Source organism: Zootermopsis nevadensis, unplaced genomic scaffold, assembly GCF_977971745.1.
Source record: "Zootermopsis nevadensis isolate Lab colony 2312 unplaced genomic scaffold, Znev_1.0 Znev_ptg000019l, whole genome shotgun sequence".
NCBI lineage: Eukaryota > Metazoa > Arthropoda > Insecta > Blattodea > Termopsidae > Zootermopsis > Zootermopsis nevadensis.
In genome coordinates, this window is record NW_028259151.1 from 8,608,285 (window position 1) to 8,631,761 (window position 23,477).

The window sequence follows — 23,477 nt, forward strand, 5'->3', positions numbered from 1 at the left end:
TTGTGCGTGCTGGATGAATAAAATGGCGTCTTCCTGTTAATATCAGGGACACGATGGACAATACGACAACACAGAAGTACTGGATTGATGTTCAGCTTAGATGGGGTGACTATGACTCTCATGATATCGAGAGATATGCTCGAGCAAAGTTCCTGGACTATACAACAGATAATATGTCCATCTACCCATCCCCTACGGGATTGCTCATCGCTATCGATCTAGCGTACAACTTGCACAGGTAAGAGCAGCAATCACAAAGATTTTATACTAATGGGAATGACATTTGTAGTTCAAGGCGAGAATTTGGAAAACGTTCAAGAATCAAGAAGTGAATAAGAATTTTCTGTGCTAGATTCTAGACAGTATTCAGATTATAAGATGTACCCTAGTTTTAGGAGATGTACCCCTTATATTTATGCAGATGTGATAATTATTTATTAGTTTGGTGAAATCTTACACTCTTTATCTGCTGCAGTCAGTTCTATTCCTTGAACATGGTCCTGGCTAATGAAGTTTTGGATTCCTTAGGTTGTTTATATTAAGTGCAATATATTTGATTAATTTATGCTGTGTATTAATTGTCAGCCTTTGAAATTTTGATTTGGAGTTGTAAAACTGAGGGTCTGTTGCTTGTGTAGTGCCTATGGAAACTGGTACCCAGGCTGCAAACCACTGATCCAACAGGCCATGGCAAAGATTATGAAGGCAAATCCTGCTTTGTATGTGTTGAGGGAACGCATTAGAAAGGCTCTACAGCTGTATTCTTCGGAACCTACTGAGCCCTACCTGTCGTCTCAGAACTATGGAGAGCTCTTCTCCAATCAAATTATCTGGTAAGTTAGAGGGAGAAATGACTGAAGTAAGCGCATTATCTAACTGTAACCTGCTCTTATTCAGTAATTTTTTTAAACCATATTTTATCTGGTTGTTATTTTGTGTTGTTATTCCATTTGCATTGCTTTCGTTTGTTTGCTAGGGTTCTGAAACCTGGCAGTAGGACAGAGTTTTGACTCCATTTCCCGGCTAACCGATATGAGGTTCGTAGTATTGACGTTTACGGTATTGGCACAAAATTTTTTTACAGGTTTGTGGATGACACCAATGTGTATCGTGTGACTATCCACAAAACATTTGAAGGCAATTTGACAACAAAACCAATCAACGGCGCTATCTTCATCTTCAATCCTCGTACTGGCCAGTTGTTTCTTAAGATCATCCACACTTCGGTGTGGGCAGGACAGAAACGTTTAGGGCAGCTAGCAAAGTGGAAGACAGCCGAAGAAGTGGCCGCCCTGATTCGATCACTGCCCGTTGAAGAGCAGCCAAAACAGATCATTGTCACAAGAAAGGGAATGTTGGATCCACTTGAGGTACAGATTGGCACTATCGTCCGTTGTAATGTGAAGAGAATGTTACCAAGTTGTAATACGTAACACTAGAAATTATTAACCTTTATTACCCATTTGACGCAGCTAACTCTGTATTCAGACCCCCAGACCTGACTAGCAGCCCTGTGATGTGTATTTAAAACCCTATTCCCATAGCGTAATGTCAATTACATGGAAAGTAATAAATGGTGGATCTGTCACGTGTTCTTTTTTTGTGCGTAGGTACATTTGCTGGACTTTCCGAATATTGTGATCAAGGGTTCAGAGTTACAGCTGCCGTTCCAGGCATGTCTCAAAGTGGAGAAGTTTGGTGATTTGATTTTGAAAGCCACAGAACCACAAATGGTGCTTTTCAACCTGTACGACGACTGGTTAAAGACGATTTCTTCGTACACAGTAAGATCAAGCTATTATTCTTGTAGCATAAAGTTAATGTACAACAAAGGTAGTTCCTGAGCGTTATGTACATCCCGATGTAAAAAAATAAATTTTATAATTTATGTGTAGTACTTGGTAGGCTTATGTCAGTGAAGAATTTTCAAGGTTGAATTGAGACAAGAACAATATAGAAATGTTGGTAAACATCTGCTATACTACACGACGTAACAACCCAAAAGACAGAGATCTTCATACTCGCCGCTTTGAGAACCTCAGATATTACTTAATTCTTGTATATTTTAGGCTTTCTCACGTCTGATCTTGATTCTGCGAGCCCTGCATGTGAATACTGAGCGCACCAAAGTGATATTGAAGCCTGACAAGACGACCATCACGGAGCCCCATCACATATGGCCGACGTTAACAGATGAAGAATGGATCAAGGTGGAAGTTCAGCTGAAGGACCTTATTCTTGCTGACTATGGCAAGAAAAATAAGTATGTGTGCTTCAGTAATGTAAGGATAGGAATAAAAAAGTAAACATTCAATGAAAATATTTTATACGTACTGTTCATGATTTTCTCTTCAATGTGCATTTGTTGATATGTACTGTCTGTACGTTTCTGTTTGGCGTGCATGGTCTCGAGCCATTTTTGTTGGTGCTGTTCTGCTCCTGTTAAGATATTTCATTTTTATTTTCAGATCCACGTTCCATATGCGGGTTAAGCGAAATTTTTATTGTATTTCTGTAGCAAAATTCTTCTACTTTCTTCCTGCAGTTTTGAATTAAAGTATGTTTGCATGAACGATGGAATGAATATAATTTAGTTTTCATGCAGTTTAACATGTTAGAAGGTTACCTACCTCAGCAATTTTAAGTGGCGGAGGAATCTTGCCGCAGTGCAGATTTTTTGTGTGCCCACTCTTGACTAGGTATAGTAATTTTACGTCTCGTTATTTTGTGCAGTTTTATCCAACCAATTCTTCTGTGAAACCATATTTTACTTTCTGTTTCTGAAATACTTTTATTTCTCGCTGTGTTGAAACAATAATTTTATAGACAGATTGTTACCATTGAAATATATTTAGGTTATACACCACTCTTGTTCTCAGGGGTGTCAGTATACAGTATTTTGATGTTTGTACAGTGAAACCTCGATGCATCGTTTTCGGCGGGGGTGGGAAATAAAAACGATAGATGCGGGAAAACGATAGATGCGGGAAAGCATTAAAAATTTAAAAAAAAACAATGTTTCTCTTTCAAAGTTACTTCTTTTTACCAAAAAAGTCTTTAATGGACAACTGGTTTGTCGAAACTTTACGTTTTAGACCAAACAGAGTACTTTCCACGTTCAAAATGTTTTCCTCGTCACGTTCGCTAATATTATGGGCATAAAAGAACGACTTCACTTTTGCCAATGCAGCGTGTGCTTCGGCAAAACTCGGCACAGCTTCGGGCTCGCATTCGTCGTCTTCCTCACCGCTCCCACCCCCTTCGCGATCGTCACACAACTTATCAATCGTGTCGACTCCGCATGTAGCAAGCTCGCTGTCTACTGCCGCGTAGTCACCAAATTTAACCACGTCTTTCACGGCGCCAAATCTATTCCAGTCTTCGTGAAAGCCATCATGCTCATCCACACTGACGTTAGAGTCTGCTTCTGTGCGAAGTTCACACCCGTAGCCACCTTTGTGAAAACAATTCAGAACAGTTGGTTGGGAGACATGCCGCCAAGCTGCCACTGTGAAATGAATTGCTTGTAGCACGTCAATTTTCATGTTGACATCCTTCCCAGCATCCATTGCACATACAGCTGTTTGCACAAGGCGCTTTCTATACAACTGCTTGAAAGATTTTATGATGCCCAAATCAAGCGGTTGCAAGACGCTCGTGCAATTTGCTGGATACTGCACGACTTTCACATTTCGTAGAAATGTCGTGTCCTTCGGATGAGCGGCACAATTATCAACAAACAGCAAAATCTTTCTGCCTTGTGCGCCCATGGAGGCATCCAGAGAACTTAAAAACGCCGTAAAGATGTCTGTTGTCATCCAAGCCTTTTTGTTGGCGTGATATTTCACCGGAAGTTTTTTCATGTTTTTGAAACAACGCGGTTTTCGTGATTTTCCAACTACAATCGGAACCCGTTTGTCACTACCGTCACTGTTAACACACAGAAGAACAGTAATTCGGTGTTTTGCACGTATTCCCCCGTGGCAAGATTCACCTTTCAATGCCAGAGTCCTATCCGGGAGGGCGTTGTAGAAAAGTCCGGTCTCATCCGCATTATAAATGTCCCGCGGCTCATATCCCTCCAGCAGTGTTGGCAGTCTCTCGAGCCACAGCTCCGTTATTTCCACATCCACAGCAGCACTTTCGCCGGCTAACTTCTTGTAGACCATACCATGTCGTTCTTTAAACCTACTAATCCAGCCATTCGACGCTGCAAAATTTTCAATATTCAGTCTTGCGGCTATCGTCTTGGCTTTTTCCCGCAAGATGTTGCCATCAACAGGAATTCCTGAGGCCCGCGATTGCTGGTACCAAGTGAAGAGGACACTTTCTAGCTCACTGAAAGTTGATTTTCTTCCGGATTTCCTTTTTTTGCATGAATTACCGCACTTGTCAGTTTGTTTTCGGATTTCTTTCTTCTTTGCAACTATTGAATTTAAAGTAGATGGTGCTAATCCAAGGCGTTTAGCAATGTCGATTCTTTTTTCAAATGCATTCTTCTCCACTTCTTCTATGATTTTTAATCTTTCTTGAAGAGTTCTGACTTGCTTTAGTGGGCGAGACATGGTACAGGAATAATAACAAAATAATTAACAGGAGTAAGAGGAATAACAAAATATTTACGGGAACAACAACAAAAGTATAGACTGGAACAATAACAGGAAGAATGGAAATACTATTACTGCCGAACTCAACGAAACGTAGCTGTAGAAGACCCTGAACCACTGGAAACGAGATGAACCAGAAGAATGAAAAGTGCCGCCAGCCTTTCCTTTGTACTTATAATAAAAGCATTTGTGAAGAAATTCAAACTGCACATGCCATTTGGCATCGCTGGAACGAAATATGAGTGCACCCTAATTAAAATCGTAAAATTTCTGACAATGAGCACCGCCATTCACTCCAACTATCACCCCTGCACCGCTGACCCCTCATTCCAAAAGGATCTGTGCTGGTTGGGCGACATAACAGGTTACCGCTACTGTGTATTCCAAAAACATTGTGCGTCTTTCGGTATTAATTTATCTCAAAACCCAGCATTTTAATTTCTCAGAAACGATCATTGCGGGAAAATTGTTGGCCGGGACTAAGATTTTTGAACGATCGATGCGATAAAACGATAGTTCGAGGAACGATAGAAGCGGGAAAATGTAACATTATTTTATATGGGATGTATTCGGGACCGAACAAAACGGACGATGCATCCGGGAAAACGATAGTTCGGGGAACGATGGATAGAGGTTTCACTGTATTGTAAAATTGTTTTAAAATGATATATTATTGTATAATTTGTTCTGATTGGTTTTGTTTTAATTTCCAGCGTGAATGTAGCTTCACTGACTCAGTCGGAAATTCGCGACATAATCTTGGGTATGGAGATCAGTGCTCCATCAGCTCAACGCCAACAGATAGCAGAAATTGAGAAACAAACAAAGGAGCAGTCTCAGCTCACTGCTACCACAACACGAACGGTCAACAAACATGGTGACGAGATCATCACATCGACCACATCCAATTATGAGACACAAACATTCAGGTACTTGACTGTTGTTTTATGTGGTTGTTTGGTGGTTAGGTTATATACCTAAGTAAAATGTTGATGTTGTTTTGTGAGTTACTGTCTTGTTAATCTCGTTTGTTTTATTTTCAGCTCTAAGACTGAGTGGCGGGTTCGTGCCATCTCGGCAACAAATCTGCATCTGCGTACTAATCACATCTACGTATCATCTGATGACATAAAAGAGACGGGCTACACGTACATTCTTCCAAAGAATGTCCTCAAAAAGTTTGTGACTATCTCTGATTTGAGAGCACAGGTTTGTTTGCTTTTTTATTTGTTTGTTTGTTTGTTCAACCATCCAGTCACCAATCTGCATGTATTTATAAGCACCTTGTCTGCATGTTTCTTGTTCTGAGTAGTAAGTACTGTTTACTGAAGTTTTTGAGAGTGCATTCAGGATTTGTTTAATTAAAAGTCCACATTTTTACCTTTGTGCTTGAAGATGTTAAAATTTGTGTTCTTTTATTCCACCATATTTCAGATTGCTGGATACTTGTATGGTATCAGTCCGCCCGATAACCCCCAGGTAAAGGAGATCCGATGCATCGTCATGGCTCCGCAGTGGGGCACCCATCAGACCGTGCACTTGCCGGGCCAGTTGCCACAGCACCAGTACCTCAAGGAGATGGAGCCGTTGGGCTGGATACACACTCAGCCAAATGAATTGCCGCAGCTCTCCCCACAGGACATAACTACGCACGCGAAGATAATGGCAGATAATTCTTCGTGGGATGGAGAGAAAACAATTATCATCACATGCAGTTTTACCCCCGGCTCTTGCTCTCTGACTGCGTATAAACTTACGCCAAGGTACGGTGGTTAGGTGGACTAATAATATATGACATACAGTTTTAATTTTGACTTTCATTTCTGTTTACATTTATAAAATGGCCTTGACGTTGTGTAATGATTAGTTTATTATGTAAAATGAGTTCATAAAAATAATCATTTTGTATGTGCGTGAAATGTGCTCTGTTGCTCTGATGAGCGAACGTACTTGGCGGCACAAAAGTTTTTTTTTAATCAGTAGTAAAAATGAAAAAATTTTCCTCATATTTTTTTCATTTTTATAAGTTTCTGTTCAGATGCTGTTCCTAGTGGTATCTCTTATTTTTCTAAATAATTGAAATGATTATAGCAAAAAAGTTTTTTATTTAATTTTCCATTTACAACACTATTCAAGTTTTTGTACTGGAATGTATGAAGTTCGTATATAAATTCAGACGTAATCTTACTTTTATCTTTGGCATGTAATTTTTTATTCCTAAAGCTCTTTTTTGTTATTTTCAAGCACATTAAAAATTCCAAGGGTTAAAGCGGCCCATCCGCGTGCGAGTCCGGCTCGGCTTGGGTTCCATTGAGCCAAACTCGTTTGTGGGTGGTTAGTAACGAGCCGAGTCTGCTATGCGTGTGGTGAAATATATCCGAGCCAGACTCTTACGTGGATGGGCCGCTTAGTACTTGAATATTAATCTGGAAAGCTGATATTCTTTTGGTGTTGGAATGTTGTGGAGACTGAAGTTTTTATTTATTTATTACTTTCTAGTATTATTATTTGAGTGGCATTTAATATTATACCTGGCGAATTACCAAACTTGTGTCTTTCATTCACACAATGAAATTTGGCTGAAAATTGAATTTTATAGATTTTAAGTATTCTTTTCTTGCATGAAGTTGGTCATGCTGCTGTTTGTGTAAGATATATAAGATCTGTCTTGTCATTTGCAGCGGATACGAGTGGGGTCGACAGAACACCGATAAGGGCAACAATCCAAAAGGTTACTTACCGAGCCATTATGAGAAGGTGCAGATGTTGCTTTCAGATAGGTTCCTCGGTTTCTTCATGGTTCCGACGCAGGGTTCGTGGAACTATAATTTCATGGGTATGTATTACTTATCAAGGCTAACTTCAAACAAGGGAAATAAGAGATGTATCCATAAATTTTTGTGAAGTCAGAGTAGGAATAAAATTCATTTCTACCGAATTGGCTGATGCTGACGTGCTGTTTATTAGCGTCTTGAATTAACTGCAATAATTGTACTCCATTCACATTCTGGCACCTATTAACGTAGCCCCACCCACCCAATTGGCTCATTCATCACCCTGATGACGGAGGCAGTATGACCTCTGAAACGTTCGTTGACATCCACCAGACTACACAGCGCAACAATCCAGAAGACGGAAATCTTCGTACTCACAGCTGTGAAAACCAAAAATCTTACAATAATTGTATTGCTAAACTCTGAAACTGTATAGTTGCACTTTTTACGGCTTTAAATGGATTTTTGTGCGTTCAGTTTACAATTTTAATGAATTGTCAGCGGTACGGAACTTCCATATATCGAACCGTGAATATGTAAATGTTGTGATGATCTAATGCATATTCTTTTTTAGAATTGTGACAGTATAAAAATATTTTTGGAACATGCTAATGTTATTTCCACCTTTACAAATTTTTTGTGGGCAATTGCCCCATGAAAATGCTTTTGTTTCAGGTGTCCGCCACGATCCTAACATGAAGTATGAGTTGCAACTTTGCAATCCGAAGGAATTTTACCACGAAGTTCACCGCCCAGCTCATTTCCTCAATTTCTCGTCTTTGGAGGACGGAGACGGAGTCGGGGCAGACAGGGAAGACATGTACGCGTGAGGAGCTTCATGTCTGCTGCAAAGTAAGCATGTGTGTCAGCGTTGTATATAAAGTACTGTCGTTTGACTGTAAGCTGAAGAATTAAAATACAATTCTAATGATCAAGAATTATGACTATGCAGAATGTTTTGTTGTTTTACAAAATGTTGACTACATAATCCATCGGAAATAAATGTTTTTATTTTCATAGATTAGTGCAATTCTGCTTAAAATACCCCAAATTTGATAACGCGTATATAACTTTTAAAATTTTGTCTTGCAGCATTACGTAAAGATAAATGTACTTCATGAATACCAATAAAAAACTGAGCTGTGTTTTCTCTTGTAGTTATTCTTCCTTTTTTTACTGGCAGTCCCTTTACGTGAACGTAGGAGCATTGCCTCGGAAAAAGCAAGACCGTACTCCCCGGTTCATTCCGTTTTGTTTTACGTCGTCATATGACATATAATTTTATAATGAATATCTCAATCCTCGCTTTCAGTTTTGTGTTTTACGTTCGTCACGCGCGATTTACTTAAGCCGAAACGCGCGCGACGAGAAATATTTTTACGAGACACGATACATTCTTTAAGGCAGGAGATCGAGAATCTGACACTTCTGTGACGTTAAATTGCGCAGAAACGGCAGCACGCTTTGTCTCGGTGTTTGCCCATTCACTGTGCAAGAAATTATTGGCTTAATAATGATTTCCTCGGAGAATTTTCCGCTCTGGCAAAACTGATTCCTGTAATTCCACTATCACATGCTCTTTCACACGTTTGTGTCTGGAAGTGTAGGAACATTAAAAAACTTAACAGATTTACATAAAATCAATTGAAGATAAAATAAATTTACAATAAAACGTCGCATATTTCGTGTCTGAAAATCAAGGCACTGTATTACAATAATTCATCTGAAGATTTTTTTCTAAAAAGATTATATTTTCTACTAACTACAAAACTTCTTCAATTTACATTATAAATGTTAAAATATTTTCTTTATTTTCATATCTAATAAAGAAATGCCCGGTAAGGAATTAAATATGCCGTGGATAGCCAAGAACGTATGAAGCACTGAACGGCGCAAATTTTCGTAGCTACGTTTAAAAAAAGGTTATAGCTTTACCATTCCTCAAGAATAACAATGTAATCTTATTTAGAGTTGTAATACTTGAACAATAACTTAATATGTTTCCTTAATGAGGCACAGAAAACAGTTTTTTGTCGTCGAGAATTATATAATTAATTACCTGATTATTTTATTATGTGTTCTAAATTAAATCGTATAATTTGGTATAATAAATACAAATATGATTCTGATCCAATCTACTACATTTATTGTACTAATAAATGTACAGCCTGAGAATCATGATATCCAGGCCACCGTTGACCTCTGACACTCACTTCCATTTACCCATCAGCCTGTGTTTCAGATGGCATGGTAGCTTTAAGAGGCGTGCTGTAGCACAATTGACCAATTAAGGCTCTTTGCTGTCACGAAACGCTAGAATTGGTTTCATGTGAAACGATTCATCAGTGGTTAATGAGGTCCTGTTTGTGTAGTTGAACGAGGATGTATATGACGGGGTTTGTTGAGAATTTGTGCTGCTCTCGAACCGAGTTCTTGGCGAGCTCGCCGACTTCGGACGCAGTTTTCTTGCCAAGAGGCGACGAACCTTCTGTGTCCATACAAATATGACGAAAATTAGTAGCCCTTGAAGAGTATTTCCAAGATCTGTGATATACCAGAGATATTTTGGGCCACCAACAGCCCACGAGATGACCTCCATTCCCCAGTTTACGCCCATCACAATGAACAGTTTAAGGTACAAGTTGAATCTGCAATTATGAAATACAAAAATGTAGTCTGACTGTCGAGGGTTGGTTAACATGCGCAGCGGTTATTAATCACATACAGTGTGTGTGGGATGTAAGTAGGCATTAAATAATCGCTATACATTGGAAATGTAGAGGTTATAACCATTTCTCAATGCGTATTTACTTCCCACCCACCCTGTAGTTATAGGTTTTCTGTATTTTACTTCACAAGACAAATATTATGCAAGATAATATGGAAATATAGAATTATATACGAACTTATTTTTGGCTATTATTTCGAAAATGAAACATTTCCTATCCCATGTTCATAGGGACATTTTCTTTATTATTTTTGATCCTGGAACAGGCACACGAAGTTTGTAAACATACTTTTGACTCATCCTGTATACAGTTAACTTGTAATTGCACACGAACATCTGCAAGAAATGTTTGTTCCTGAAAGAATTTAACTATTCATAATTTTTATTCTTTTATAATTCTTCCTTTTTTTGGGTAACTAAATCAGTGATTTTGACGTTCCTAGATCAGTGAGCAGCAGACAGAATGGCAAATCAGAACATATATTACATAATTTGACAAGAACTGAGTTTGGTTTGAAATGGTTCGGTGATAGGCTGCGTTGTTGGTGTGATGGTTCTTTACGTTCAATAATACGCAAAAATAACATCTGAATTTATTAAATAAATGCAGAACTCACCTCTGTCTATTTGCTTCATCAATGTGTCTCTTGCTGTCATGTCCTTTAAGCATTCTTGTCTCTCTTTTCAAACCGATAATCTTGAAAGAAGTTGTAATAAATAGGATGATATTTATTAAGACTAGAACTCCAATGGGCCCAAAAAAGTATGCCAAGACAGCAGTTTCAGCTGAAATGAACAAAGAAAATTATATATCTAGTCGACATCATATTGCTTTAATTTAAGTATTTGAGGTTATGTGTAATATCACTGGCATGAACCTTTTGTTATCAGAAGTGTCATTGACAATTCAATGTTTGAAGTGCAATGATCGTATAAATTCTGTATTGAAGGTGATTGTCTTCTGAGTTGTTGCACTGCATAATCTGGTAGAAGTTTGCTGTTGATTCTGATGTAGGCAGGAAACGTTGGTAAGCTACCGGACTACAGAGCACTACAACCCAGAAGACAACCATCTTACACACGAAATAGCTTTAACATTTTATTAAAGGATTTAATTCATGAGTTTATACAGTAATTATAGTTCGCTGAAGGTATATTTTTGAATACTCAAAATATGTTTTTAATCTGGCCACAGTAACAATCTTCAGCACAAATATACAAGATTGTTATAGAATGTTGCAATGGCTGCTTAAAGTTTCAGTACTATTTTGTATAAAATTGTGCGGTTATTATAACAGGAATGCGTGATTCCGCGATTCTCGGATTACAGCAGCATTCATCGCTTCCGTAACTGCCGTTAATTGAGTGTCTTGGAAATAATAATTTTTCTTAGACACAATTTCTCAGCCACTATTACCACTTCCTTTGAATGAAACATCATTTCCTGAGTGCGACTCATCGTATTCAACAGCCTTGGAACTACAAACGTAGAATGGTATACTCTTTGGATTACAATGTAATTCTAAATGTGTTTTTCGTGAAATCGGTGTGGAGGTTATGTCATTGGAAGCTAGCCCTGTTATCACCATAGCGATATTTAGGCTTGCCTGCACTGTTAAGTAATTGATAATGAACGAGCCAGATATAATTCTTAGAAATTAGAATTCGATTGTTGTGAGTCTTTAACATTTAGTTTTTTTGTTAAGAGGAATGGGGTGAACGTAATTCAAATGCGAAAACTACACAAAAGTCCCGATGGTTCACAGCTGTAATATGGGAACAGGTGAAAAGTGTGAAGTCACTACCAAGATTGGACTGACATATGCCGTTTTGTCATGCAGCTTATATTCCTTCCCGGCGTAAATTACATTACAAGGTTACGAAAGCTGCGCTGCAAAACGGCATATGTCCTTGAGATCTCTGTACAGGCGACGAGTTTACAAGCAACCATTCGCTGTTGATAAAACGTTCGCCTCGCTATGGGTTGAGAGTCACTGGCATAGAAGATTGCATGCAGGTGTCAAAGTTTCCTGTTACCTGTCTGCTTCCGAAGTGTATGATCCTTTGTAGTAGTAATCATTATTCCATTCGGTGGTTCCGAAAGTTTCAGTTCTTACGTGATACATGTGTCAGTAACGAAATTTCGTCCCATGTTGACACGAAAACTTCGTTAAATTAGGTGAACCTATAAAGATTCTGCTTACTTCTGAACCAACATTTTTCGACGCCAAATTCGGGTTTGATGACCGAGCTGGGGACACCTGGCACCAAGTCCATGAGCACACACACAACCAGCATGACGAAAGGCGAACCCCAGGCGTAGGACGAGTACATGACGAATTTCTTGTATTCACGCTCCTTCACCGACCCACGCAAAGGTCGCAAACCACTGAAAAAAAAATTCAATGATACGCAAACTTTTGTAAAACCTTTGAGCAGTGATCAGTCAAGAAATAAGTGTGGGCCATCTTAGATGGTCCTATGTTCTTAAAGATTGCTACAATTTCGAAATGTTTTGTGTGCGGCAGGAGACAAATGACAATAATGGGAATGACGTGTGGTTGGTTATCTGTCGAGCCTACGAACTTAAGCTAATAACCTAACAATGGGCGAAAGATGGTCAAGAATGTGAAAAGTAAACATGTTCCAGCTTAGCTTTATCTACCACAAACACCAAAATGAAAAGAAGATCAAGTTCTTGAGAAGTTTTTTAAAAAAATATTTGTTTAGACAGTCGTTCTGAAATCAATATTAGGCCTACAGGCCTGCCTTCTTTCGAAATAAGACCCAGGATGCATTGGGAATAAACTGGTTTTCCTGAACGGAAACGCAGACTTTTAACACTGATATGGGATAGTAAACAGAGCGAATAAAGATAAAACAGTATTGGTCTCATTCCGGAGAAATTTTCCACCTCTTACTCCAAACAGAATGAATACAACTCAGAATTAGGTCACGTGGTCCAGAGGTTAACCCGTTACACGAATAAAATGGCGTTTAACTTGAACACTGTAATAACCCATTTGACAGAACAGAATTTTGTATAATTACGGCTTGTTTACATATATTTTTAAATCCAGGAGCCATGTTCAAGGCTTAATTTGAATAAAACGTGAACAGAAATGCAAAATCGACGACTGTTGAAAGGTGATCATAGTTTTCGGCTCCTTGCGCATGCTCTAATGCGAGTTCATGAATCTCGAGTAGCAGACAATTGACACACGCATAGATTAAGTTGCACTCGCAATTCTTGTCCATTGGTAAATATAACCTGCCTTAGTAACGATGTGTGAAGACATCCGCGTGGAATGATGAATAAGCAAAGTGAAATATAACATTCCCAGCCTTTCTGCTGACTGCCGCATATTAATCACGTGCGTGAGCACAGACATGACTAGAAGATTAACTGGAAATGGCTTGATAATCATGCAGAGTCAAGTTTATTTAGCGTTGATATCTCCAGTACAGATTATTACTCTCATACTAATGCCTCTTGAAATTATCGGACTACACGAGAACAATTTATGTTATAACACAGCTAATCTTTTCTGTATCAATAAATCTTTTTTTTTTTTTACAATCTCAAGAGGCACTTGGTACATAAATTTCTTTCGACGCAGGGCACTTCTGTAAGTTAAATTTTTGACGTGAAAACGTCTTTAAAATTGATGCCGGGTGTGGGGAGGCAATCGCGCCCAAATGAGCGACAGTTTCTGTCGAAATAATTTCAAACTTCAATAACACGACTAAAAATAGACATAGCGCCACCATCTTAGTCTCGTTTTAAAGAGGAAGGATGAAAGTTTGTGCTAGTACCGCTCCGATATTCGTGTCGGCCGGACATCGCGAACTGCGCACGCGCAAAGTGAACCCACGATTCCGGATTCGACACGTGTCCATAAACGGGATCATATCTCAGAGACTAATTATCCGATCCGAGTGAACCAAGTGTTGTTTTGAAGAGGAGTGTATATGTTACAACTCATCCTGGCCTCCAAGTGTGTATCTCAAAAACTCAAAAAGATACGAGGCTGTGAATTTGAAAAAAGTTTGAAAATTTCCCGATTTTCTTAAAATGTCGCGATATATAAGGGCAAATGTTTAATTTCAATATACTATACACGATTGACGTTTTCACGAAAATAATTGCGGTAGTGTCCGACACTGCCTATCAATTTGTTGTCTCGTATTCAGAACTGTCATGATGTACGCAATGCCTGATAGAGACTCCATATTTATTGTTGACGAATTTCGGTCTGCGGCCGACAGGCGAACTAAAAACGTGAAGATGATGTTGATTGTATTCGATTGGCTAAAATTAAGGCTCAATGGCGGGCTTCTGTGGTCCTTCGGGTTCCATAAAAGACGCGGATGACCAGTGAGCAACCATCACTTCATGAGATGATAAAGTTGCGTCATATTGTGATAAATATATATTTGTTTAAATCTTGTCAGTCTGATCACGTCTCATATAAATAAACAGACTTCATGCTCGGAATGTAAAACAGGTGAGAATTCTGTTTCTCGTCTGAAGTTCTGTAATTATATTTTACTCATGATCGAAAGAATAAAACTTAAAACACTGTAACTTGGGTAGGTCACGTAAGATGTTTTAATTCTGACGTAAATCTTCCTGTGAGCAGCGGACTTACCTGAACGTCCACCAGATATCGAAACACATCACGTTTAACCAGAAGAATGTGGCGTGGAATGCAAAGAAAATGGCGAACGCTGGAACAAAAGAAAATATTTCTGGTTTAAGTACTTATCGTATAATTTACTTAAATTAAACTAAGCTAAGTTTCACTGCAATCTCTCCTCTACCAAGTCCTTCATAAATTCTGTGCTTTTATCAAACTACTAACACAAATTGAGGTACGGTACGTATTAATTACTAAGCGACACCGGAATTGTGACATGGAAACAGCCCTAATCCCACACAGGGTAATTCAATATCGCCTTTAATAAATGTCTGCATATGTCGTTTGACTATAAAGTAGGTAAGAACGTAGATTAGGCTTACACATTGGTCCCTAATATCTATACTTTGATTTATACCCTTCAAAATTAATATTTGTTGCAAATTTCGTGGATAGCACAGACCGCGAATATGTGTAAACATGTCGACCTTTGAAGTAGCGGATTCCGTGCACAGGAATTTAAAGGCACGTGTTTTTAAATGCGATTTATACGAGTTTACGCCAGTAGAATTGGATCCACCGATTATGGCCGCTGACCTTGTAGGGAGAGCCCAGTATGCGGACCACTCAATGAAGGAAGGAAGGAGTTTCCGTCGGTCAGTACAGTCTGTGTCAGTGCAGAAGTGTAGAAGCCTGATAATTGTTGTCTTGTGACTGTTCTGTGTTAACAACAAGCCACCTGTTCATTACAATCTCCTTTCTGGTCATTGATAACGTCTCGTATCACAACACTCAGACAGACAAACCATCGAAGTCTTACTCAAAGAAGGACGAAATGAAAGCTTGGCTATTGGAAATAAACATCCACGTTAAATATTACCTAACACTTTCTGCAGTGTTAATTTTCTAGTGATGTGTAGTGTAGTGAAACAGACTTTCCTGCTGTATATACCGTGGTGATATTTTATTTGGAGTGTACTGTACGCGGCTGTTTCAGCAAACTTATGGTAATTGACTCGCTCCGAGGTTCCAATGCACAAATTTCAGCGGCCAAAAAACGCGGAAGTGACTCTGACATAACCATCGTTGCTGTACATTAAAATGATTCTGAGAATGGAATTCATATTCAACACTGCAAGTAAATTACTCGTCTATACAAATAATCTAATTCGTAGATGATGTTCAAAATTCCGACTGGGAGTCAGGCCTTAACTTGATTACCGCGTACTTGTTCAAGAATAAGTTGGATGTCTGCGTAATTCTGCATTTTCATTCACTCTTATGTCCAAGCTGGGGCTTACATCGCTTCGAACCAGACCTAGTTTCACTCGTCGTTTTTGACTAAACTCCCAGCTTCCGATATCATAATAAACCCACAGCTCATTAGAACACCACCGACATAGACAAGTGCCATACTGACTAAGATATTTCCAGTCGGGATTTTCTCACCACGCGGTATATATAAGCTCGTTATCAAAATGTAAATGGCCGACTGTAATTCTCTGTACCAGTCACAGCCGGTGGGTCGTAACTACATTCAGGGACTGTCGTTTTAGCTTGATATATCGACTGTACATAAATCACGACGATGTTACTTACAACTTGAGGCGGTCAGACGCTGATGAAATTACTTATTGTAATCAATGTTTGTATTTCCTTCTGGAACTTGTAAAAACGTTAATTATTTCTGCCGTGATTACAAACTCTGGGATGTTAACTGGCATTTATTACCTGATCTAATCCCCCGAATTCATTTTTGACTTTATAGGTCATATCGCCGTTGTAAGACAGCGATAAAGAGCTGTTGGTTTTATGACGCCCCCTGGCGTGTGAGGGGAGGGGGTTACAGCAATATGCTGAAATAGGGTTTCTGTTGAATCAAGACTTTCCTAAGGGTAATGAAAGCTTCAGATTAGGCCTGGCTAGAAATGAAATTCTCAAGTTAAGCCTCAAACATGATTTTAGAGTGAAGGAATTTATGGAATGTAATAAATATATGTGTGTGTGAAACGTGGGATTTGATTGAGGAGGTGAAGAGGACTTTAGATATATATGTCAAGGAGACTCGATGAAAAGGACGTAAATATGGACTATTGGATTATTTCGTTGCCTTAAAATATGCCACCAGGAAAGTCGACGAAAATCAGGGCTGTTTGGAATTGAATGGGACTTAACAGCTGTTGGTCTATGCTGATGATAATATTAATCTGCTGGGCGATAATAAAAATACCATAAAGGCGAACAGAGAAACACGCTTAAGGGCTAGTAGAGATGTTGGTCTACTGTTTGCGACTGTAATCTTGAGACAAGCGTTAAAGTCACCTACACCCCACCTTCTCACCAAGCAAGTCTCAAGATTACAGTCGCGAACTATAGAAATAAATGAATTTTCTCCACCACAGAGTGAGTTAGTGCAGCACGAAACACAAGTAATATATTTGCTGGCAAACAAACTTATCGATATCGATAACTGAGCGAAATTCTACAGGAGATACGGAAAACAAACAAACTTCTTTTTCTTATAGCGTTATAACCCTGTGTGGGTCTTAGCTTGTTCGATGAATTTTTTCCATTCTGTCCTATCATTCACAATTCTTCTCCATCCCCTTACTCCCATCGTCCTCACATCCTCCTCCACGTCGTCTATCCATCGTTTCCGTGGTCTCCCTCTCATCCTTCTTCCCATCGGTCTCCATTCCATCAATCTTCTAGTCACCCTGTTTCCTTCCATTCTTGCAACATGGCCAAGCCAGGCTAACCTTTTGCTTTTGATTAGCCTCACGATATCTGCTCCCTGTATGATACAATCTAGTTCATGATTCATCCTAATTCTCCAGGAGCCATCACTATTCTGTATCGGACCATAGATTTTTCGTAATATTTTGCGTTCAAATATTCTAAGTTGTTGCTCATCAAAGCTAGTTAATGTCCAGGCTTCACATCCATATGTGACTACTGGTCTTATCAGAACTTTATAGATTCTCAGTTTAAGTTCCCTCCCCAGTATTTTAGACTTCATTAAATTCTGATAGGCATAATAACATCTATTACCATTCACAATACGTGCTTTAATTTCATTAGTCACTGAATTTATAGTATTAATCTGTGAACCCAGGTAATTAAAATTCTGCACATGTTCAAAATTATAATGTCCTATTCTCAATTTATTTGTGACAAACAAACAAGACTGTAAAATACAAATATATTTATTTATTTACTTATTGTTTATTTAAGGACGCTGTCAAAGCTCATATCAGAGTCGTGCTTAGGGAGGGGCGGTCTCCCGAGAATTAGCTGAGCACCGCGTGTCAGCTCGTGCACACCGAACGACATCTCACGCAACTCTAGAAATAAACTTGCAAATACAAAAAATTGAAGAAATACGAGTAAAAACAGAGACTGAGTTAGTGTTCAGCAAATCCTTGTTGTCGAAATGATAGAACAAAGACTTTAGATGGGTTGGGAATTTCTTGTATTCATTACGGATCTGGTACAAGAACAACACATTTTTGGGCTGATGCTTATGAGGGCTACGTTTGAATTTTCATTCACCTTTAATGTTGATACGAGGTGCGATCGGAAAGTTTCAAGACTGTGTCAATAGCGGGCGAACCGGATGTAGTACGAGCTTCTGCCGCTAGGGGGTGCGGCCTACATTTATAGTGAATCAGTGTGCCAGCCGGCATCATCGAATTAGAATTTGTTTCTTAGTTACGGGCGTTTTGGTAGTGCATTACACCGACACTCCTGCGATTTCGGAATGGCGTGTGCATCAAATTTTGCCAAAGACTCGCCAAAACGGCTACGGAAACCTATGAAATGCTAAAGCAAGCATTTGGGGAGTCCGCAATGGGTCGTGCACAAACTTTTGTGTGGCATTCACGTTTTAAAAATGGCCGAACCTCTGTCGATGATGACGAGCGTTCTGGACGACCATCTTCGAGCACAACGCCCGAAAATGTTACGAAGATTCGGCAGGCCATTCACGAAGATCGACGTCGTACCATCAACGACTTGTGCGACATTGTTGGGATAGGCTATGGGACCTGTCAGCTGATTCTAAAGGAAGACCTCCACATGCGACGCATCCTGTCTGAGGACCAGAAGCAGAATCGACTTCTCGTTTGTCAGGAGCTCAAAGATCTTGCAAGAACCGACCCCAACTTCCTTTCTAAGCTCCGTGTGACTTCTTCCTCTTCCCAAAGATGAAAATTCAGCTAAAGGGAAGGAGATTTGAGACGATAGAAGAGATTCAGGCAGAATCGCAGATGGTGCCTGACAGGCTGACAAAGAAAGATTTCCAGGGATGCTTCCAGGCTTGGCAGCGGCGCTGGGATCGTTGTGTTCACTCCCAGGGGAACTACTTCGAGGGTGATGGATGAATTTAATACCTGAGATGAGTGTACGGGTTTTTATACCCGCAGTCTTGAAACTTTCCGATCGCACCTCGTACACGCACAGGAAGAAAACACCATACATTACCATTAGAAAGCTCAACTGTTCAACGTCGTTTAAGGAATTAATCTCTTTTTACTCTGGAAATCATACGAAAGCTTTAAATACTGTTTGTGTGCAAAACGCAGAATTGTTAAAACAGTCGCTACTTTCAAAGGTTAATTTTGAGTAATTGTTAAATTTCCCTGTGCCTGACCACGAGTGCCGAGTTCAGGGAATAAGCGAACTGATTCAATAATCACCTGACACGTGTTAAAATAAATCCAGCGTTTTACTGTTCAGACATCTTATTATGAGATTTCTGTCGCACTGAACAATCATATGAACATAATCCAGAACCAGTTACTAATTCAATTGTCACTGAAAAAACAATTCATCTGTGAAAGCTGGACTTTGCGTCGTCTTCTCACAGGCATTAACAACAAGATGGCGGCGCAGCGTATTAGCGCTGTGACGTCACAGTAAACAATGACCAAAACATTTAGGAAAGGGAAATGAAAATTGTATTCTGTTATATTTCTCTGCATGCTTAATGTCGAGAATGTAATGGCTGTATGATGCAAAGCTTTCACGGCAACTAAGTATAACAAATTCTTCTCTGGCCAATCCTATTTAGTTCGCCTTTCCGCCACATGACTCAGCTGGCAGCCCGAGAATAATTTGTTATACGTGTAATGGCTCTTGGCAGGGGCTGCTTCATTTTTTTTGGATACATTACGAATTCTAAGAAAAGACCTGATTCAACAGCAGGCAATGCAGGTTCTTGGTGGTGATCGTGACGTGATCTGATTTTCTGACAGTGGTTTGAACCCGAACATTTCAATATACGAAGCATAAGTACTAGCCACTCGAACATGACGTTCTAGTACGGTGATGATATTAGGACAATATTAAAAAAAATGATTTTGCTGTGACCTTGAAACACGCAATTTGGTTATGAATACTGTAGTAACAATAAATCCATCCTCCTAAAATGGTGTCTGAGACTAGACAATTAAGAGAATGCCACTTTTGTTTCGATAATGTTTCTGAAAAATGTAAAACCACAAACATGGCGACCGTGCGGATATCTTCTCTGGCTTTCAGGCTGCAGAGTACAGTAAACCCTCGTCCATTGCGGGGACACGTCCCTCGAAAGCACGAAAGCAGCGCTGAATTGTAATTATATTTGTTTATAAACAAATTATATATTTTTTACAAAGCGTAATCTGAAACTTGAACATTAAAGCAACAAGATTGTAGCAACGAGGAGCTAGGATTTAAAATATTCGCGCAACTGATCTATAATCTTTATTTTCTCGCCTTACAGCTTCACGTTGCTTCGACTTCACTTTTACATTTACGTTTTGATTCGATAATGCTTTTCAAGGTCAATTTGACAAACAACAAAATCTACAAAGTCTGTAGGACACAAGTTAACAGGGTAACAGCTTAAGAGAGACTGGGGCAACGAGATATATCCATGTCATTTTGTTTGAATTTAGGTCTATTCTAGATAAGGCAGCGAGAGTCTGATGATGATGAGATCTTGCATGTCTTCTGGGTTGTTGCGCTCTGTAGCCTGGTAGATGTTTACCGACATTTCTATCACCACGTAGATTATAGACTGATTATAGAGGAAGCAGGCAACGTCGATAAACTTCTGTCAGACTACACGACGCAACAACCCAGAAGACAGACGTCTTCATCTGAACATTGTTTTAACGGATATTGCTTATGGTTTATACAAACATTGCAAATACCCCGTATAATCTGTAAGGTTTCAATACATTATACTTCTTTTAACCAATATTGTCTTCTCCCCTCAGGGACCCACATTAGTGGGTACGAGGACTGGCACCCCCGAGGTACGCGAGGTACCCAGTGCTTGGGAGTATAGCTGGGCCACCCTGCCTCATAGTGATCTGGGTATGCCAAAGAAGTGTGGACCTGGCTTTATACACTCTCCCAATGCAGTGTCTATCTGGTTAACGGGTCGAGTGTCCACTATTTCAGTGGTATTCAACCTTTTTTGTTCGCGTACCCCCAGATATAATTTCTCTTCAACTTTATACCCCCAAAAATTGTTGGTGTATAATTCAAGTTATACATAGTAAATATTAAAATAAATTAAATAAATTACATTACTGATTATTCGGTGTTTTCATTAAATAATATATATATATTTAAATTTCACGTACCCCCGGGGGTACGCATACCCCAGGTTGAATACCACTGCACTATTTGTACTCTAGTGTCACGCACTGAATCTGTGTCGTGGATTAAGTTAAAGCTGTACGCATTCTTTGTGATAAGCGGTTTTACGCTCCGGTCTCTCTAACCCTCCCGGAAAAATAGTATCCGGCACCCACTGGATAGGTGGTGGGGTGGTACTCGCAGGTGGTAAAGTCTGTCCGGAACCAAAACTGGTTGTGGTTTTAGAAACTTTCGTAAATAGCCTCGATAAAGTGTAACTATCAAAAGCAGGCTTGACACTTACCGCAGAAAATGCAGAATTCTGTGGAGAGATGGCTACTTCCGAGCTGAACGACGACAAGGAACGCGTAGGCGGTGAAGAGACTGCTCACGTGACACATAAGGCTTTTACCGTGTAGGTTCCTGAGTTCGGGTATCACGGCGTACACAAGGAACGTCGCGAACAGAAACGGTACGGAAATTATCAGCCCGATAGGATACATCATGTAGATGTCAGCATCACTATCTTCTTCCGGTGTATCTTCAGGAGGGAAACATATCAATGGTAAAATTTCATTCGGGCCTTCAAAAGCTTCAATGCAGTAGTCAGCTACGGTAAAGTTGCCGAGATCTGGAACGCTAAGCACACCGCTCCGAAAAAGGAAGAACTCATCGCCTCCATCTCTTACTGGGTCGAGACGAAAACTTCCATACTCACAAGGGTTCCCATACAACGTATATATGTCCAAATCTTTGACAGTGCTGTTAACATCTTCATCCACAAACTGTGGCGAAAACGGATAAAGCAGAGACGAGTTACTGTCAACACACATTCCATCTTCCGTCGTCGTCTGATTTTCCGGACAACACTTCCGAACGCAGCTTGTTAATAGACATAAGCAGCCTCTGACTTCAGTAATATTATTTTCGTTAAATTCTTTCCAAAAATATTCTGGTGGATATAAAGTACTGTCATCCAAAGATAGAAGACTTCCGTTATCAAACATGTGCCATTTTGTAATAATCACACTGAATGAAATATTACATGCCATCGTCGAATTTATATTATCAGCGTATCCCTCAGCAGTAATATTATCGTCTACCGTTTCATTGGCTTCTGACGTCTTACTGTCAGTGTTTTGTTTATTACTGGTGTTGACAACCGATTCCGTAACATTACTGACATGGACTCCCGTCTCTGTATTCGGGTATAATAACTTCTCGTTCTTTGTCGTGTTACTCGTGGTTCTTCGTACTCTTAGATTTAAGTTTTTCAGACTACTTTCAGAAGTTGCTGACTTATTTTTACCATTAATTAAACTTTCTACAGCCAGATTCTTCTCATTTACACTGTTAATTCTTTTAGCAAATGGATCCAACTCTATCTCTGTTTGCCCCGTAGCACTGATGCTGGATTCCGATATAATGTGCCTTGTACGAGGGGCTTGGTCCCTCCTGATGTAGCCATCGCACGATCCCGCTACTACCAGGGCGCAGAACGCAAGAAGAACGCACAAATGCTGCTCCATCGACAGACCGTCGTACCACGACTGACGAACCAACATTTCCGATCCCAGCAAGGACTCTCTTATCGTTCTTTCCCACCAGCAAACAGGGTGCGCGTATATTTACTTATTAAAACTGCTGAACAGGAAGGAAATATTGGTTTTCAGTACATCCGCAGATAAGTTTTTTTTACAACAGTAATCTGCGCAATTAAACAACCGACATACTAAAACGGAGCAGAGCCTTGTCGAAGGTTGCTTTCCGTCAAACCACGTTCTACCTCAGTCCAAGTCAGTTCGATTTAAACTCGCGCGGATTATATTTGTCGTCAGTATTTATTGATTTTCCATGATGAACCTCACACAATCGATATTTATTTTCAATAGTTTCAATTAAGCTGTTGAACGGTGAATTAATTACTAGTGACATCTCACCTCTTTGGTCATTATTTTGGATTTCGCTGAGAAAAATCCTTTGAAAAACAAGTTATTAAAGGAGTTAGTGTTAATTTTCTATAACAGTCGTATAAAGCAACATTAATAGGAATTAGTTACATTTTTTAAAAAGATTTTTGTATTTCTTACACATTTTA

General features: G+C 39.5%; 2 protein-coding genes across 3 annotated transcripts in view; one reads left to right on the forward strand and one right to left on the reverse strand.

Moving 5' to 3' along the window:
* The window catches only part of Prp8 (pre-mRNA processing factor 8), a 36,681-nt gene extending 28,155 nt beyond the window's left edge, over positions 1-8,526 (forward strand). For both annotated transcript variants that reach the window (XM_022076964.2, XM_087351629.1), the window contains exons 30-39: positions 47-238; positions 639-833; positions 1,085-1,370; positions 1,611-1,784; positions 2,070-2,263; positions 5,321-5,536; positions 5,651-5,816; positions 6,042-6,370; positions 7,289-7,443; positions 8,057-8,526. In XM_022076964.2, the coding sequence (XP_021932656.1) occupies positions 47-238; positions 639-833; positions 1,085-1,370; positions 1,611-1,784; positions 2,070-2,263; positions 5,321-5,536; positions 5,651-5,816; positions 6,042-6,370; positions 7,289-7,443; positions 8,057-8,211 (2,062 nt within the window). In that variant the 3' untranslated portion in view covers positions 8,212-8,526. The remainder of the gene's footprint in view (positions 1-46; positions 239-638; positions 834-1,084; positions 1,371-1,610; positions 1,785-2,069; positions 2,264-5,320; positions 5,537-5,650; positions 5,817-6,041; positions 6,371-7,288; positions 7,444-8,056) is intronic.
* Positions 8,527-9,504: 978 nt separating this feature from the next.
* Positions 9,505-22,995, reverse strand: LOC110836124 (G protein-coupled receptor Mth2). Its single transcript, XM_022076965.2, has 5 exons — positions 21,684-22,995; positions 14,762-14,840; positions 12,314-12,498; positions 10,727-10,895; positions 9,505-10,029 (listed from the first exon to the last, which is right to left on the reverse strand). The coding sequence occupies exons 1-5, from the start codon at positions 22,942-22,944 to the stop codon at positions 9,669-9,671; spliced, it is 2,055 nt and encodes a 684-aa protein (XP_021932657.2). The 5' UTR covers positions 22,945-22,995; the 3' UTR covers positions 9,505-9,668.
* Positions 22,996-23,477: the final 482 nt, after the last annotated feature.